Source organism: Garra rufa, chromosome 4 (genome assembly GCF_049309525.1).
Source record: "Garra rufa chromosome 4, GarRuf1.0, whole genome shotgun sequence".
NCBI classification, from domain to species: domain Eukaryota; kingdom Metazoa; phylum Chordata; class Actinopteri; order Cypriniformes; family Cyprinidae; genus Garra; species Garra rufa.
In genome coordinates this window covers 16774620-16789234 of record NC_133364.1, presented here as the reverse complement: position 1 = coordinate 16789234, position 14615 = coordinate 16774620, and the positions used below count along the sequence as shown (strand labels likewise).

The window sequence follows — 14615 nt, the reverse complement described above, 5'->3', positions numbered from 1 at the left end:
AAATTCTTATTAATTGACCATTTACAACAACCATTTTGTTTTTTGTAGGTAAACAATCCCTATTTTGAAATGAATGTATGACATTAGACATGACATTTAGTACATACTGTTTTTTTTATCTAATATAATAAAAAAAACAAAATGGTTTACAGCATTTTTAGGATTAGAAATGTTGGGTCAGCTTTATGTATTTAAATCAAATTTATCTAAATTGTCAACTCAATTGGTTTTAGTGTAAAGCTTGACATTTATTATGACGACTTTTATTTTGAAAGGCATAAAAAACATCCAATTATGTCTGATTATTTTTTGTGTCTTTTGTGGCCATCTTGTGGGTTTTCACCAACGTTTCTACCTTCACGTTCACTGCAAAGGAGATCCGGTTAGGTTCACCGATTTCATTTAAACATCTCATCCAGGGGAGAATGGGCTGAGTTATGCTCTGCAATTCGCATCTGTCTGTTGAAGGAAGCCCTGTTGTCTGCGAGTGCGTGTAGGTGGATGATTTCAGCGTGATTTCTGGAGCGATGTCTGCCGCAGAAGGAGCACACAGCCCGGACAGACTCAATCAGTTTGAGCGGCTGTCTGGAAGGCCTCCGCTAAGAGCCGCAGGTTAGTGAGGACTTTGTTAACAGCTTGAATTAAGCATTAAAATAACAATAGTTCTTGCAGAAATGCTCATTTTCTGTCTATTTTCTGACATAATATAAAGCACAGTTATTTTGTGTTTCACATCTCTTGCGCTGCTAGCATTTAGCGTTAGCCGTGTCGCTAATAGCTTTGTTTTGATTACAAACTTTACAAATTCACATCTGTTCATTATTATATTGATCACATATCATATTTAGCGAAATGCCGTGCATTGTAGTCATCATTTGATGTTGATTTGTCTGTAAAAATATTGTGTTTATTACTGGTTCGAGCTTGACAAGTACATTTGCATTTTAGCCACAGCTGTCAGACTTATTTTTGGATGTAAATGAAGTGATATGAATATTTAAATACTTTTATAACTGCATTTAACGTTTTCTTTTTTTTTAATAAGCTATTTGATAAGCTTGTCAAGTGAAGTTTAAGCTCAGGTTTAAGTTTTTTTGCCAGTGTTAAACAACGAAAGGTGTCAATATAGAAATATATAGACATTTATAACAGTTGATGCATTTGGTTTCCAGATTTAAGTTGAATAAACAAACCTGTTTGCAATTTTGTTCTTCCTAGCATAGTGATCTACTGAATAATTGGGCTAAATTTGTAACTTGCATTTAATCTAGATATATAAATAAATACTTTAAAATGAAATCTGTTTGACTAAATGATTTTTAATACACACCAGCAGGTAAAAGAATAGATGTGGCCAGGCTTATACACAGAATTACTTAGTGTTTAGTGTAATGTTTATAGTTCAGAGATGTATTTCACTTAGCCGTTTGTTTGGACTCTTAACTAGTGCTGCAGATCAGCACATGGGTAAATACAACTCCATGAGTAAATAAAAGCCCGACTCTGTCGTGGAGTCTGGTTCTACTCAAAGTCACAGTGTAAATATCCCCTAAGCTTTGCTTTTTTCACCATTCATCTGTAAGACATACATAGTGTCCTTTCTGTAGCTGTAGTGCATTAAAAGTGCTGTGACGTGACTTCAGGACATTAATGATATTCACACCACCCATCTCATAGCCTGCAGCTCTAGCCATCTGTATCCTCCTTCCTGTTTATATATAATGAATGATTAAATGCCTGTTTATACTTGCACTGAATCTACAGAGAGCACATCTCATGCCTTCGTGGATTGTACTGAAAGGTTGCTGTAAATGTGTATTGGGTGTCATGCACGTACATAAAAACTGGAGGCAGCTGGTTCGCTGTAAACTTTGCACTCAGATGATGTTTTGCATATGACAATAACCAAAAACCTCAAATTTAACCATGTGACTTGTTTTTCATTTGGTGCAATAGTAATATTTGCTGTCATAACATGCTGTCATTGCTTCCTGGATATCCTCAGGTTGTCTTCTGAAGCTGCTTACTGTCTGTTTTCACACTTTGGGTGACTTTTGACTTCTAAATGCCCAGAACGGATAAGCAACTGCATAGCAACACTCGTCAAACATCACTGGTGTGTAACCGTCATTTGCTCTCTGTGGAGCCAGTAGAAACCAATACATGAGCTTAAATCAAAGCAAACCGGTTATCAGTGTTTTCAATTGTTTCCAAACATTGAATGCAATGTGTCAACACAGTATGTTAAACAGAATTCCAGTGAGCATGGAAGAGCTGTAGATATCAGGATTAGTTTTTTGCAAGGCTGGAAAAGTCATGGGATTAATAGAAAATAATATGATTACTAGAAATAGAAAATAATGTAATTTAATAGAAAGTAACAAGTTTATAAAGTGAATATACGTTTTTGTTCATTTCTAAATTATGGTGATTATTTTATTTTATTGTTAATGAATTGCTAGTGTTGGTAAAAAGCATTTTCCAGTAATCACAAACACTTAAATAATAGATTAATTGGTAAAAAGGTTTGGAAACCCTCATTATTGTCGGGCAGTACGATTTTTTTTTTATTTTATATATTTATTTTTTTAAGTTTATTTTGAAAGTAGTGTCTAATGTTCACCAAGTCTACCTTTTTATAATCAGAAATATAATAAAACAGAAATGTAATTTATTTCAGAGATGGCAAAGCTGAAGTTTTAGCAGTCAGTCTCAAGAAATATTTCTAATATTTTTATGAATTTTTTTTTTTTTGGATAAATAGAAAGTTCAGATGAACAGTATTTAAACTATTTTTGTAATCTTGTAAGTTATTTTGTAGTTTTTGATCAATTTAATGCATCCTTGAAAGATGAAAAAGGAAAAATTACTGAACCCAAACCTTTGAACTATACACTACCAGTCAAAAGTTTTTGAACAGTAAGGTTTTAAATGTTTCTTTTTTAAGAAGTCTCTTCTGCTTGCCAAGCCTGCGTTTATTTGATCCAAAGTACAACAAAAGCAGTAAAAATCTGAAATATTTTTACTATTAAAAATGACTGTTTTCTCTTTGAATATATTTTAAAATGTAATGTGTTCCTGTGATTTCAAGGCTGAATTTTTAGCATCATTACTTAAGTCACATGGTCCTTCAGAAACCATTCTAATATTCTGAATTGCTGCTCAAAAACAAAAAAAAACTATTATCATTATGTTGAAAACAGCTTAGTAGAATTAAAATTTAGACGTTTATTAGAATTGAAATGCATCCTTGATAGATAAAAGTATTAATTTTTATAATTTCCTTCCAAAAAAAAAAAAGTTTTATCTGGAGTAATGATACTGAAAATTGATCACAGGCTTTGCTCACATAAATAAATTTCATTTTACAATATTTGAAGAGAAAACATTTATTTTAAATGGTAAAAATATTTCTTAATATTACTGTTTTTGCTGTATTTTCAAATAAATGCAGGCTTGGTGAGCAGAAGCACTATTCTTACTATTCAAAAACCTTAGACAGAAACAGTGGCAAAATTAAATTTTTTTCGTTGTTTTTTGTCATAACTTTCCTCCCTTCTTCAGACCGCAGCATATTGTTGTGTTATGGTACAAACTTACATGTTTTATTATTTTATTCGGTGTATATATTGTTTATATGCACTAGTACCAAAGCAGATTCATGCTGTTTTTTTTTTGAGTATTAGTGCTAGTGAACCTTTAAGTATATTGTTGTCCTTTTAAATGAGCCTCCTAAAGTTTTTCTTGGTTATTATGGCACAGATGACTTTGTCTGTGCAATGTGGCAATGAGAAGAGTTATTTTTCCCCATGAGATGTGACATACCAACTCACTTTATCAACCTTTTTCCTATGCCCCATGAAGCTTTGTGCAAATTATGGGAGTAACTTCCATTTACACTGTAAATAATTAGCAAAAGGTTCGCTCTACGAAAGCAATAATGAGCGTTTTCAAAAACTGGTGGGCACAATGAGGTTGAATGACATTATTCTCCTGACTTCTGAAAATAGAATATGACGGAAAAGGATTATTTGAAATTTGAAACGTACTTCTCCAAACCAGAAGTGCCTCGCATAATTCAAAACACCGTAGGCTTTCTAGGAAAAAGGTGGATGGTATATTAGTCTCTTTATTTCCAAAACCCATTTGTTGACCCTTTGAGTGTGGGCAGGGTGTTTGTCTCTTTATGTTGTTTTTATTTTGCCATTGTCCTTTTGTTGTTGTTATTTTGTCTGTCTGACTGCGGTAATTGTGGTAACAGGCTCTAAGAAGAGAGTTTCCTGGGTACAAGCTCGAAGACTCCTTGGCCAGCCCTGCCCCAGTCTACGGATCCCTAACAGGTTTTTAAGAGAAGGTGGGTAATAGGCGATATCCGCCTTTAACTGAACTTCAAAAAAGAAAACCCACGTGAAAAATTTGGAGGCCTTCCCCCATGCTGTCCCCACCCTCCCTCTCTTTAAAACTGCTCTTCCTCACTGTGGTGTTTAATAAAAAAAAATAAAAAAAAGACCACCGCTTTCGCCAGGGCTCTTTCTGCTACGCTTTTATTGGAGGCAAAGCTGGGGCAGGATGGCTTGGGTGTTAAATGAAAAAAATCGGGAAAGGTCAAAGTGTTTGTCTGGTTGTGAGTGAGGGATGTGTATCGGACCTTTTTATTTTTATTGGTTTGTGTAAGTTTTTGTTTTTTTTGTCTTTTTCAGTTCCCTCCCATCCTTCTTAGCTCGTCCCGGTGATGCTTTCACTCGGGTACAGCGTCCGGGTTTCAAGGCAAATTCCTTGGCAAGAAATTTGCAAGGGTGAGGCTGCTAGCTTGGACGTGCTGTGATTGTAGTTTACCTTTGGACTTTGCAGATCAAAAAAATGAATCAATTTAGTTAGGTCACCTTATCAAAGTTTTGTACACTGGGACCAAAAAATGGATGTAATGTTACAATATCCTTTGTGTTTTTTGGTTAATTGTAAAATTTCTTCAATTCAAGTTAAAATAAAATTTGTTATTTCAACAACAAAAAAACATCAAATTTGAAATGTGACACAGGGAAATCCGGCAATGTCAATTTACGGTTATTCGCTGTAAATTTTACGTTCTTTTTCACTTCCGAAAACGGTATACTACCATAAAATTACAAGCCATGTCCAATACAGTCGCCGTATATAGTAAGGGAACTTACTGTTAACCATTTAACTGTTTTTATTTTTTTTAACTGTAGCATTTTTATAGCCTTTTACCGTTAAATTCACTGTCATTTTTTACAGTGTATACTGTATTCATGTAATCTGTTTTCATTTTATATTATAACAAATAATTTATAATGGTAACAACAATATATTTATGTATTTATATTTTTTTGGTGTATATTTTTATTATTACTGATGATAATAATAATAAATATAAATACATAGACAAATATACACTGGTGTTCAAATGTTTGGGATCAGTAAGATTTTTAATGTTTTTTTGTTTTTTAGAAGTCTCTTATGCTCATTAAAGTTCCATTTATTTAATCACAAATACAGAAAAAAGTAATATTATTAAATATTTATTGCAATCAAAAATTCAAAAGACTTCTATTTTGAATGAATGCGGTTTTATTTTAAATGTTTTATTCATCGAAGAATCCTGAACAAAGTATCACAGGTTCCAAATATATGTATAAAAAACCACACACACACAAAAACAGCACAACTGTAGAATGATTTCTGAAGGATCATGTGACAATGAAGACAGGAGTAATGATGCTGAGAATTTAGCTTTGCATCACAGGAATGAATTCTATTTTAAAGTATATTCAAATAGAAAACCACTATTTTAAATGGCAATAATATTTCACAATATTAGTTTTTTTCTGTTTTTATATTTAAATAATCAGCCTTGATAAGCAGAAAAGACATAAATCTTACTGATCCCAAACTTTTAAACAGCAGTGTATAAATAAATGTTTATTGTTATAATAAGTTTTATTAATAATAAATAACTTAATACTATATTAATAAAAAAAAAAGGGAAATCATGTATTTAGAATTGGAGTTGTTTCAGCTGAGATCATGTTTGTGTATCTGTGCCTCGTGTTTGAGAGGAAAATTTAATTAACTAGGCCTTGGCAAAAAATAAGGGCTTATGAGGATTTTAACTAGTAGTTGTTATTAATTTGGGGTTACTGTTTATATTTATTTATGGGTTATATATATTTATGGGTTTTTTTGTGTGTGTTCATTCAATTCTGAATAAAAGTGTGATACACGAGAGCACATTCTGAAGCTTTGCCTTAGAGAAGGAAGTGCATCTAAGGCTAATCCTGATTTTTGAGTCGAGTCACATCCACATCTGTCCATATTTGTATCCTGTTATAAAATTCAACAGCATTAAAAATGAATAAATCTGGCTGGAGATTATGAAGCTTACTCTGTTTTAATTTGCAGCCTCAAGTGTGCATTTCAAGTAGGGTGGATGTGGTTTGATTTACTCACTCTATTCATGATATACCTTATCTAATTAAAAATGAGTACATCCACGTAATCTATATCTGAAATGAAGGTACACTTTTGTCCAACTGCTTACCCTTGAACTTAGTCAAATCAGAATGGCTAATAAGCCGCAACCGAAAACTAATATTACAGTTTTCATTTTGTTTCACAGGAGACTGTGAAGAACCAACGCGAATGTGTATTTAACCTCTTTCCTGCTTTCCAGAATTGTCCAGCTGACATTGCTCAGAATAATTTGTTGCCTTACAGCTCAATTCCAGCCGCAAACATTGGATCTCATATTTCTTTCTCCCACAACTCAAATCTTTTCCTCTACCTTTAAAAACAGAAACTCAGTGAGGAGCTCTCATCTTCACCACTAACTGAGATGTGTAGCTATTTATCTTAGTTGTCTCGTCATCAATAGGCTGCTGTCTGTTTCTGTAGGTCACAGAGCTCCTCCAGCTCGGAGTGGCCATCGCTGTGTGGCTGACAACACCAACCTCTATGTGTTCGGAGGGTACAACCCCGACTACGATGAATCGGGTGGCTCAGAAAACGAAGACTACCCGCTGTTCAGGGAGCTGTGGAGGTTCCACTTCGCCACAGGGACATGGCAACAGATCCGCACGGAGGGGTTCATGCCTACTGAACTGGCTTCAATGTCAGGTAACATGATTTTTTTTTTATATATATATATAAAAATATACATTAAGCCTATGGGTGAGACTTTCGGTTCATTATCCGCTATAGGGAAATAATGAGAAGAATAACATACAGTGCCTTGCAAAAGTATTCACACCCCTTAATTTTTTTTCACGTTTTGTTGCATCATTTTGTTAAACTGCTTTAAATTACTTATTATTCTTTTTTTTCACACATCAATCTACATCTCATACACCATAATGACAATGACAAGCACAAAACAGGTTTGTAACAACTTTGCAAATTTATTAGAAATAAAAAAACTGAAAAGGTCCCGTTGCATAAGTATTCATACCCTTTTCTGGGACACTCAAAATTTAGCTCAGGAGCATTCATATTGCTTCTAGATGTTACTACACTTCGAGTGGAGTTAAACTGTGGCAAATTCATTTGAATGCGTATGATTTAGAAAAGCACACACCTCTCAGAAAAGGTCTAACAGCTGAAAATGCATATCAGAGCAAAAACCAAGTCCTGAGGTCAAGATAACTGTCTGTAGAGCTCAGTGACAGACTTGCGTTAAGGCAATGATCTAGGGAAGAGTTCAGAAGAAAATCTGCTGCATTGAAGGTTCACAGAAGCATGTAGCCTCCATTATCCATAATGGAAGACGATTGGAACAACTAGGACTCTAGAAAATGTCTGCCAGCCCCCATCCAAGCTGACAGAGCTTGAGAGGTGAAAAGGTGAGGCAAAGAATGGCAGATAATTGCCAAATGCAGATGTGCAAAGCTTGTCACATCATACCCAAAAAGACTTGAGGCTGTAAAGGTGCTTCAACTATGTACTGAGTTAACTTATTTCAGTGTTTTATTTTTAATAAATTTGTACAATTTGCAAATCTGGGGTTTGCTTTGTCATTATTATGGTGTATGGATTGTAAATTGATGTGGGGAAAAACTAATTTAAAGCAGTTTAACATAATGCTGCAACAAAACAAAATGTGACAAAAAATGAAGGGGTATGAATACTTTTGCAAGGCACTGTACTTGCAGTAAAACTGTTCGCACTACAAACCAGTGTGCTCATAATTAAGATAATACATTAAAATAATTTGGTAAGACACATCAATTTGCAACATCAAGCAGCAAAACAAGCTGTTTTGTACAGCTAAAAATAGCTTGATGTGAATGAGATCGGAAGCCAGGCCCATCAAATTTACAAATGGCTGTGCCCACTCTTGCAAGAAGATGGTTTTTGTTTTTGATAGGTTTTAGGTCCTTGCTGTTTTGTTTAGTTTTTTTTGTGGAGAAAGGCCACACGTCTGTTACCTGGTAAGTCAGAAATGTAAAACTTTTACCTCATTTTACCATGTTCTTTGTACATCACACAGCTGTTTTGCACGGAAACAACCTGCTTGTGTTCGGCGGGACCGGAATCCCGTTTGGGGAAAACAACGGAAATGATGTTCACGTCTGCAACGTTAAATACAAACGTTGGTCCCTCCTCAACTGCAGGGGCAAGAAACCCAATCGAATATATGGACAGGTATTTTTAGAATGCACTTTAAAATTCGTATGATGTAAACTATTAAATGAATAGTTTGCCCAAAAATGAAAATTCTGTCATTAATTACTCACCCTCATGTTGTTTCAAACCCGTAAGACCTTTGTTCATCTTCTGAGCACAAATGAAGATATTTTGATTAAATTCGAGAGCTTTCTGACCCTGCATGGACAGAAACACAACTACTATATTCAAGGCCCAGAAAGGTGGTAAGGACATTGTTAAAAAAGGTCCATGTGGCATCAGTGGTTCAACCCTAAATTTCATGAAGCTATCAGAATTTTTTTTTGTGAGCAAAGAATCAAAAATATCAAGTTTATTCAACAATTTCAAGAGTAACACAACATGCTCGCGTTACTGTCTATTAAGGGTCAGAAAGCTTTCGGATTTGGCTAAAAATATCTTTATCTCTATATTTGTGTTTTGAAGATAAATTAAGGTTTGAATCTCCATGTGGATTAATGACAGAATTTAAATTTTTGGGTCAACTATCTCTTTAATTATAACAAATATCTAATGCTATCTGATGTTTTCTAGCAAACATACTAACTTACATTGATAATTGAGTAATCCCTGATTTGTTTTGCAGGCGATGGCCATAATCAATGGCTTCCTCTATGTATTCGGAGGTACGACAGGCTACATCTACAGCACAGATCTCCACAGACTGGATCTGACGACACGCGAGTGGATTCATCTGAAACCCAACAACCCTCCAGATGATCTGCCTGAGGAGCGGTTAGTGACTTTTGACTTTTAATTCTGTTTAACACATTTATGCATGCCGCCACTCATTTGTCTTAGGCTAAAATGTCAGTTTATGAGCAGAGATGCCTAACTTCATTCTTAATTTGTTTCTAGATATAGGCATGAGATAGCCCATGATGGGCAGAGGATATATATTCTAGGAGGGGGAACTTCCTGGACTTCCTACCCATTAGACAAGGTACAAATGTTTCCATGAATCGCCATTTTAGCCAGTGTTACATGACTTAATTTGTTTGCTAAAACTAATTAACAATGCTTTGAAAAAGCATGAAAACATCTGTGTAACTCGTACTTAAATTGTCATATTTGACCCTGGACCACAAAACCAGTCATAAGGGATTTTTTTTTTTTTAATTGAGATTTATACATCATCTGAAAGCTGAATAAATAAGCTTTCCATTGATGTATGGTTTGTTAGGATAGGATTTATTTGGCCCAGATACAACTATTTGAAAATCTGGAATCTGAGAATATTGCCTTTTTGGCATAAAACAAAAATAATTGTGTTAATTTTGACTCATACAATGCATTATTGGCTATTGCTACAAATACACCTATGCTACTGATGACTGGTTTTGTGGTCCAAGGTCACATATGCAGTCTGCATATTAAATGGAATAATTTTTTTTATACTTAAATGACAGTTGTCCCAACTGTTTTTATTAGATACATGCATATAACCTTGAAACAAATTCCTGGGAGGAAATCACAACTAAGCCTCATGAAAGAATAGGTTAGTAATGCAATTCTTGCCTTAAGCAATTGAAAATTGTACAATGGAAACCTACCGTGAATGTTTGTATTACATGTTTAATCAGTTTTTTTTTTTTTTTGCTTTTCTTTTTTTTTTTCAGGTTACCCAGCCCCTCGGAGATGTCATAGTTGTGTGCAGATTAAAAATGGTAAGGAGGTATTAATGTGAATGTTGAATTTGAGATTCTTTGTAGAGCTCAGTGTGTAATTGCTGTTGCGTTTTTGTGGCAGATGTATTTATATGTGGAGGTTACAATGGTGAAGTAATACTGGACGACCTGTGGAAAATCAACCTGCAGACGTTTCAGTGGAATAAACTACCTGCATTGATGCCTGAACCTGCGTACTTCCACTGTGCTGCTGTTACCCCGGTGAGTTCATACTTTCATTTATTTTTATTTTTTATAAAAAATGTATTTATTTTTTTGGTAACACTTTACAATAAGGTTCATTAGTTAAACATTAGTTCATGTACTAACTAACATGAACTTACCATGAGCAATACATTTGTTACTGTATTTACTAGTCTTTATTAAGGTTAGTTAACACATACAGTTGTTCATTGTTTGTTCATGTCGGTTCACACTGCATTAACTAATGTTAACAAGATTTTAATGTATTAGTAAATGTTGAAATGAACATTAACCAAGATTAATAAATGCTGTATAAGTGCAGTTCATTGTTAGTTCATGTTAACAAATGTGGTTAACTAGAACCTTATTGTAAAGTGTTACCCTTTTTTATCTTCTACTCACTAACACTGTGTTTATTGGGTCCAAAGTGCTGCAAAAACTAAAATTTTGAAATATTTTTACTATTTAAAATAACTGTTTCTATTTGAATATATTTTAAAAATGTATTTTATTTCACTTCCATTTATTCCATTTTATTTCAAAGCTAAAATTTTAGCATCATCTCATCAGGAACATGATGCTTCAGAAATCATTCTAATATTCTGATTTGTTGCTCAAAAAAAAAGCATTATTATTGTTGAAAACAACGGAGTAGATTTTTTTTTTCAGGTTCCTTTAATGAATAGAAAGTTCAGAACAACAGCATTTATCTGAAATAGAAATCTTTTGTAACATTATCAATGTCTTTATCAGAACTTTTGATCAATTTATAGCTTCCTTGCTAAATAAAAGTATTCATTTTTAAAATTTCTTTCCCCCCCCCCAAATATTGACTCCACGCTTTTGAATGGTATAGTATATTCATTAAAGAATCTTCTATTCATTAAAGAATCTTGAAAAATGTATTTGACTGTTTTAAATATTGGTAGTAATAATAATAATAATAATAATGTTTCTTGAACAGCAAATCAGCATATTAGAATGATTTCTAAAGAATCATGTGATTTTGAAAACTGGTGTAATAATGCTGAAAATGTAGCTTTGATCACAAAAATAAATTACATTTTAAAACATATTTAAATAGAAAACTGTTATTTTAAATGGTAAAAATATTTCAGCATTTTACTGTTTTTGCTCTAAAAATACTGTTCAAAAACTGTTTTTTTTTTTTGTTTTTTATGTCGACTTCGTTCATCATTTATATTTATCCTGCTGTTAACAATGCTCCAGAACTATCTTTTACATTAGTAAAAATCTAAAGTCAGCATAAACATTCTTCTTTTTTCTCTGTCAGGCCGGCTGCATGTACATCCACGGCGGCGTAGTGAACATCCACGAGAATAAGCGGACTGGTTCCTTGTTTAAGATCTGGCTTGTGGTGCCCAGTCTGCTGGAGCTGTGCTGGGAGCGTCTTCTCAAAGCCTTCCCGCACCTGGCCCAACTTACCCCGATACAGCTGCTAAACTTGGGCCTCACCCAGGAACTCATTGAACGCTTGAAATAAAGAAGCGAGGGAGCTGTGAGCGTGAGAGACAGATCGTGTATGTACTATGTGTGCACATTTTTTATTTAACTTTTTTTGTTGTTGTTGTTGTTGGTGTTGTTTTTTTGAAGCTGATCATGGGCAGGACGACGGCACTTGAAGCCAGCTTGTGGACGAGAAGAACAGGATCGACTAAGGAACCCCGTCCTAACACAGCCCGCCTTAAAAACCAAAAACTGTAGGATGCCTTTTCTTTGTTTTTGCGTATGCACCTTTTAATGATTTGGAAAATTACTACAAAACAGAAGTATTCATTAGAAGGTTCTTTACTCCAACACTACGGGTCAGCGACCTGAATGAACGTTGTTTTGTTTTTCTTTCTTGAGATTGTAATATTTATTTATTGGCCTTCAAGTAGTGATATGGCGGACGTGTCGAGTTGTTTTTACCGATGTATCTTAATTCTATTTCCTCTCCTGTCAAAGAATTAAGTTTTATGAATCACCACAACACGGCATGAATATTTAATCAGCGGGATTCGATTAGCTTGAGTTTCCAGGCATCTGAACAGACTTATGCAGTGATGCCTGGCAATGTGATTAAGGTTTTACTCAATGAAAATGGTGCAAACAGTGTTGAAAAAGTTGAATGTTTTAACCAAATGGGTTTTCACTGAGATTTTTAGGTTGGATGCTGTTGCTCAGATCTGCAGTTACATCTGCACTTAAGGCACAAACACCAGACCAAGTAATGTTTCAACAAAGCTGTACAGTCATCGCAGAGCTGTTCCCATGTTTCACCCAGTTTTGTAAACTAATCGTTACATCACTGTGAACAAGGTGCTCCTTAATTTACTTTTAATGCTTTTACTGAAATAAAATCTTTTTCCTTAAACGAATCATCCCTCATCCAACTGTTCAAACTGACACATTTAATTGATCTAGTGCCTTTACTGAGCAAGATGTGATAATGTGCTAAATTTAACCAAGCCTTGCTGAAAGCACTTTATTATATTATTTAACTCAAACTCTATTCTAGAACAAGCTGACCTTCATTTATAATACAACAAAGACGCGCGCCATTTTCATCAAGCTTTCGCGCTTGATGCATTTACAGCAAATAAAACTATTTAAAACTCGGTCAGCACAATGCTAATGATATTTTGGGCTTTGTGTATATCTGTACAGAAAAACGGATAACCTTCCTGTCATTTAGCAATAATGTAGCTTACTATGCTGACCTAAAAAAAAAAAGCTCTGAATTCAAAACATCTCTGGTTGAAATGCCAAACACAGCATCTTGAATTCAGAGTTAATGCGTTTTGCCTTGGTGGGTTGTTTAAGCTGTTACAGTTCATGGCCATTTAACTACATTCATTAGGCACCAGCAATTGATGTAGTTGAGTAAAATGTTAAAAGACTCCTAACTGCTCATTTGATTTACGTAGTCAAAGTAGCTTCTTTCTGGCATTAGGTCACATACATGCCCATAATATGTGCCTACCCCACCCACCCACCTTCTGCCATTTCCTTTCTGCATGACTGGATTCCTGTTCGCATGGGTCAGGATTTAAGGGTGCTCTGTCATACGGGCGACGTGCAGCCCTCGACAACTCCAGAACTGATTTCAGCAGCGAAAACTTTCACTCAGTCTGCATGGAGTGACGAGTCCCGTCATTCATTCGTGTGTTTTTTTTTTGGAGACGAGGGGTCTCGCTGGACTTCGATTCCTCAGTTGTGCAGCAAATGTTGAAGGTACTCACCGGTTACCTGTAACTTGTGTACCAGTTTTGTGTTTTATTGTTGCCGAGTTAATAAACTTGTTCAAACTGGTGGTGGTGTTCAATCTCTGCTGTTTGTTTTCCGTGGGTCCCTGAAAGGGATAGTTCACCCAAAAATGAAAATTTGCTGTTTATCTGCTTACCCCCAGGGCATCCAATATGAAGGTGACTTTGTTTCTTCAGTATAACACAAATTAAGATTTTTTTACTCAAACCAGTGCAGTCTGTCAGCCAAATAATGGCAGTGGATGGGCACCAAACCCTTAAAAGTAAAAAAAAAAACATGCACAGACAAATCCAAACTACACCCTGCGGCTCGTGATGATACATTGATGTCCTAGGACACGAAACGATCGGTTTTTATGAGAAACTGAACAGTATTTATATTCTTTTTTACCTTTGATACACCGCCACGTCCAACTGTCCTGAGCACGAGCTCATCATCCCACACGTTACATGTGTACGCACTCTGGCGTAGTATACGCAAACGCCGGAAGCGATCTGTCGCGTGTATACAACACTCATTGTGTGCACAGAGATTGTGGGTATAGCGGCTATTCAAAATGGTAATTGCTTGCGCTTATCCTGATTGTTCAAACCGACTTGATTACGTTTGCTTGCGCAAACTTATCCGGGACTGTTGATTTTTCACTGATTTCCCCTTCCGGCATTTGTGTATACTACGCCAGAGCGAGTACACATGTAACGAACCGGATGATGAGCTTGTGCTCAGGAGAGATGGACGTGGCTGAATATCAAAGGTAAAAATGATATAAATACTGTTCAGTTTCTCACAAAAACC

The 14615-nt window shown here is 35.0% G+C and overlaps 1 protein-coding gene across 2 annotated transcripts; it reads left to right on the top strand.

Annotated features, from left to right (window-relative positions):
- The first annotated feature begins 337 nt into the window (after positions 1–337).
- klhdc10 (kelch domain containing 10) lies at positions 338–13856 on the top strand. Of its 2 annotated transcripts, XM_073838193.1 has the most exons (10): positions 338–612; positions 4262–4354; positions 6913–7134; positions 8504–8658; positions 9266–9414; positions 9538–9622; positions 10111–10177; positions 10299–10346; positions 10429–10568; positions 11845–13856. In XM_073838193.1, exons 1-10 carry the CDS (start codon positions 528–530, stop codon positions 12052–12054), a joined length of 1254 nt encoding a protein of 417 aa, XP_073694294.1. In that variant the 5' UTR covers positions 338–527; the 3' UTR covers positions 12055–13856. The 2 variants fall into 2 exon arrangements, with proteins under 2 accessions (XP_073694294.1, XP_073694295.1); XM_073838194.1 differs by lacking the exon at positions 4262–4354.
- Positions 13857–14615: the final 759 nt, after the last annotated feature.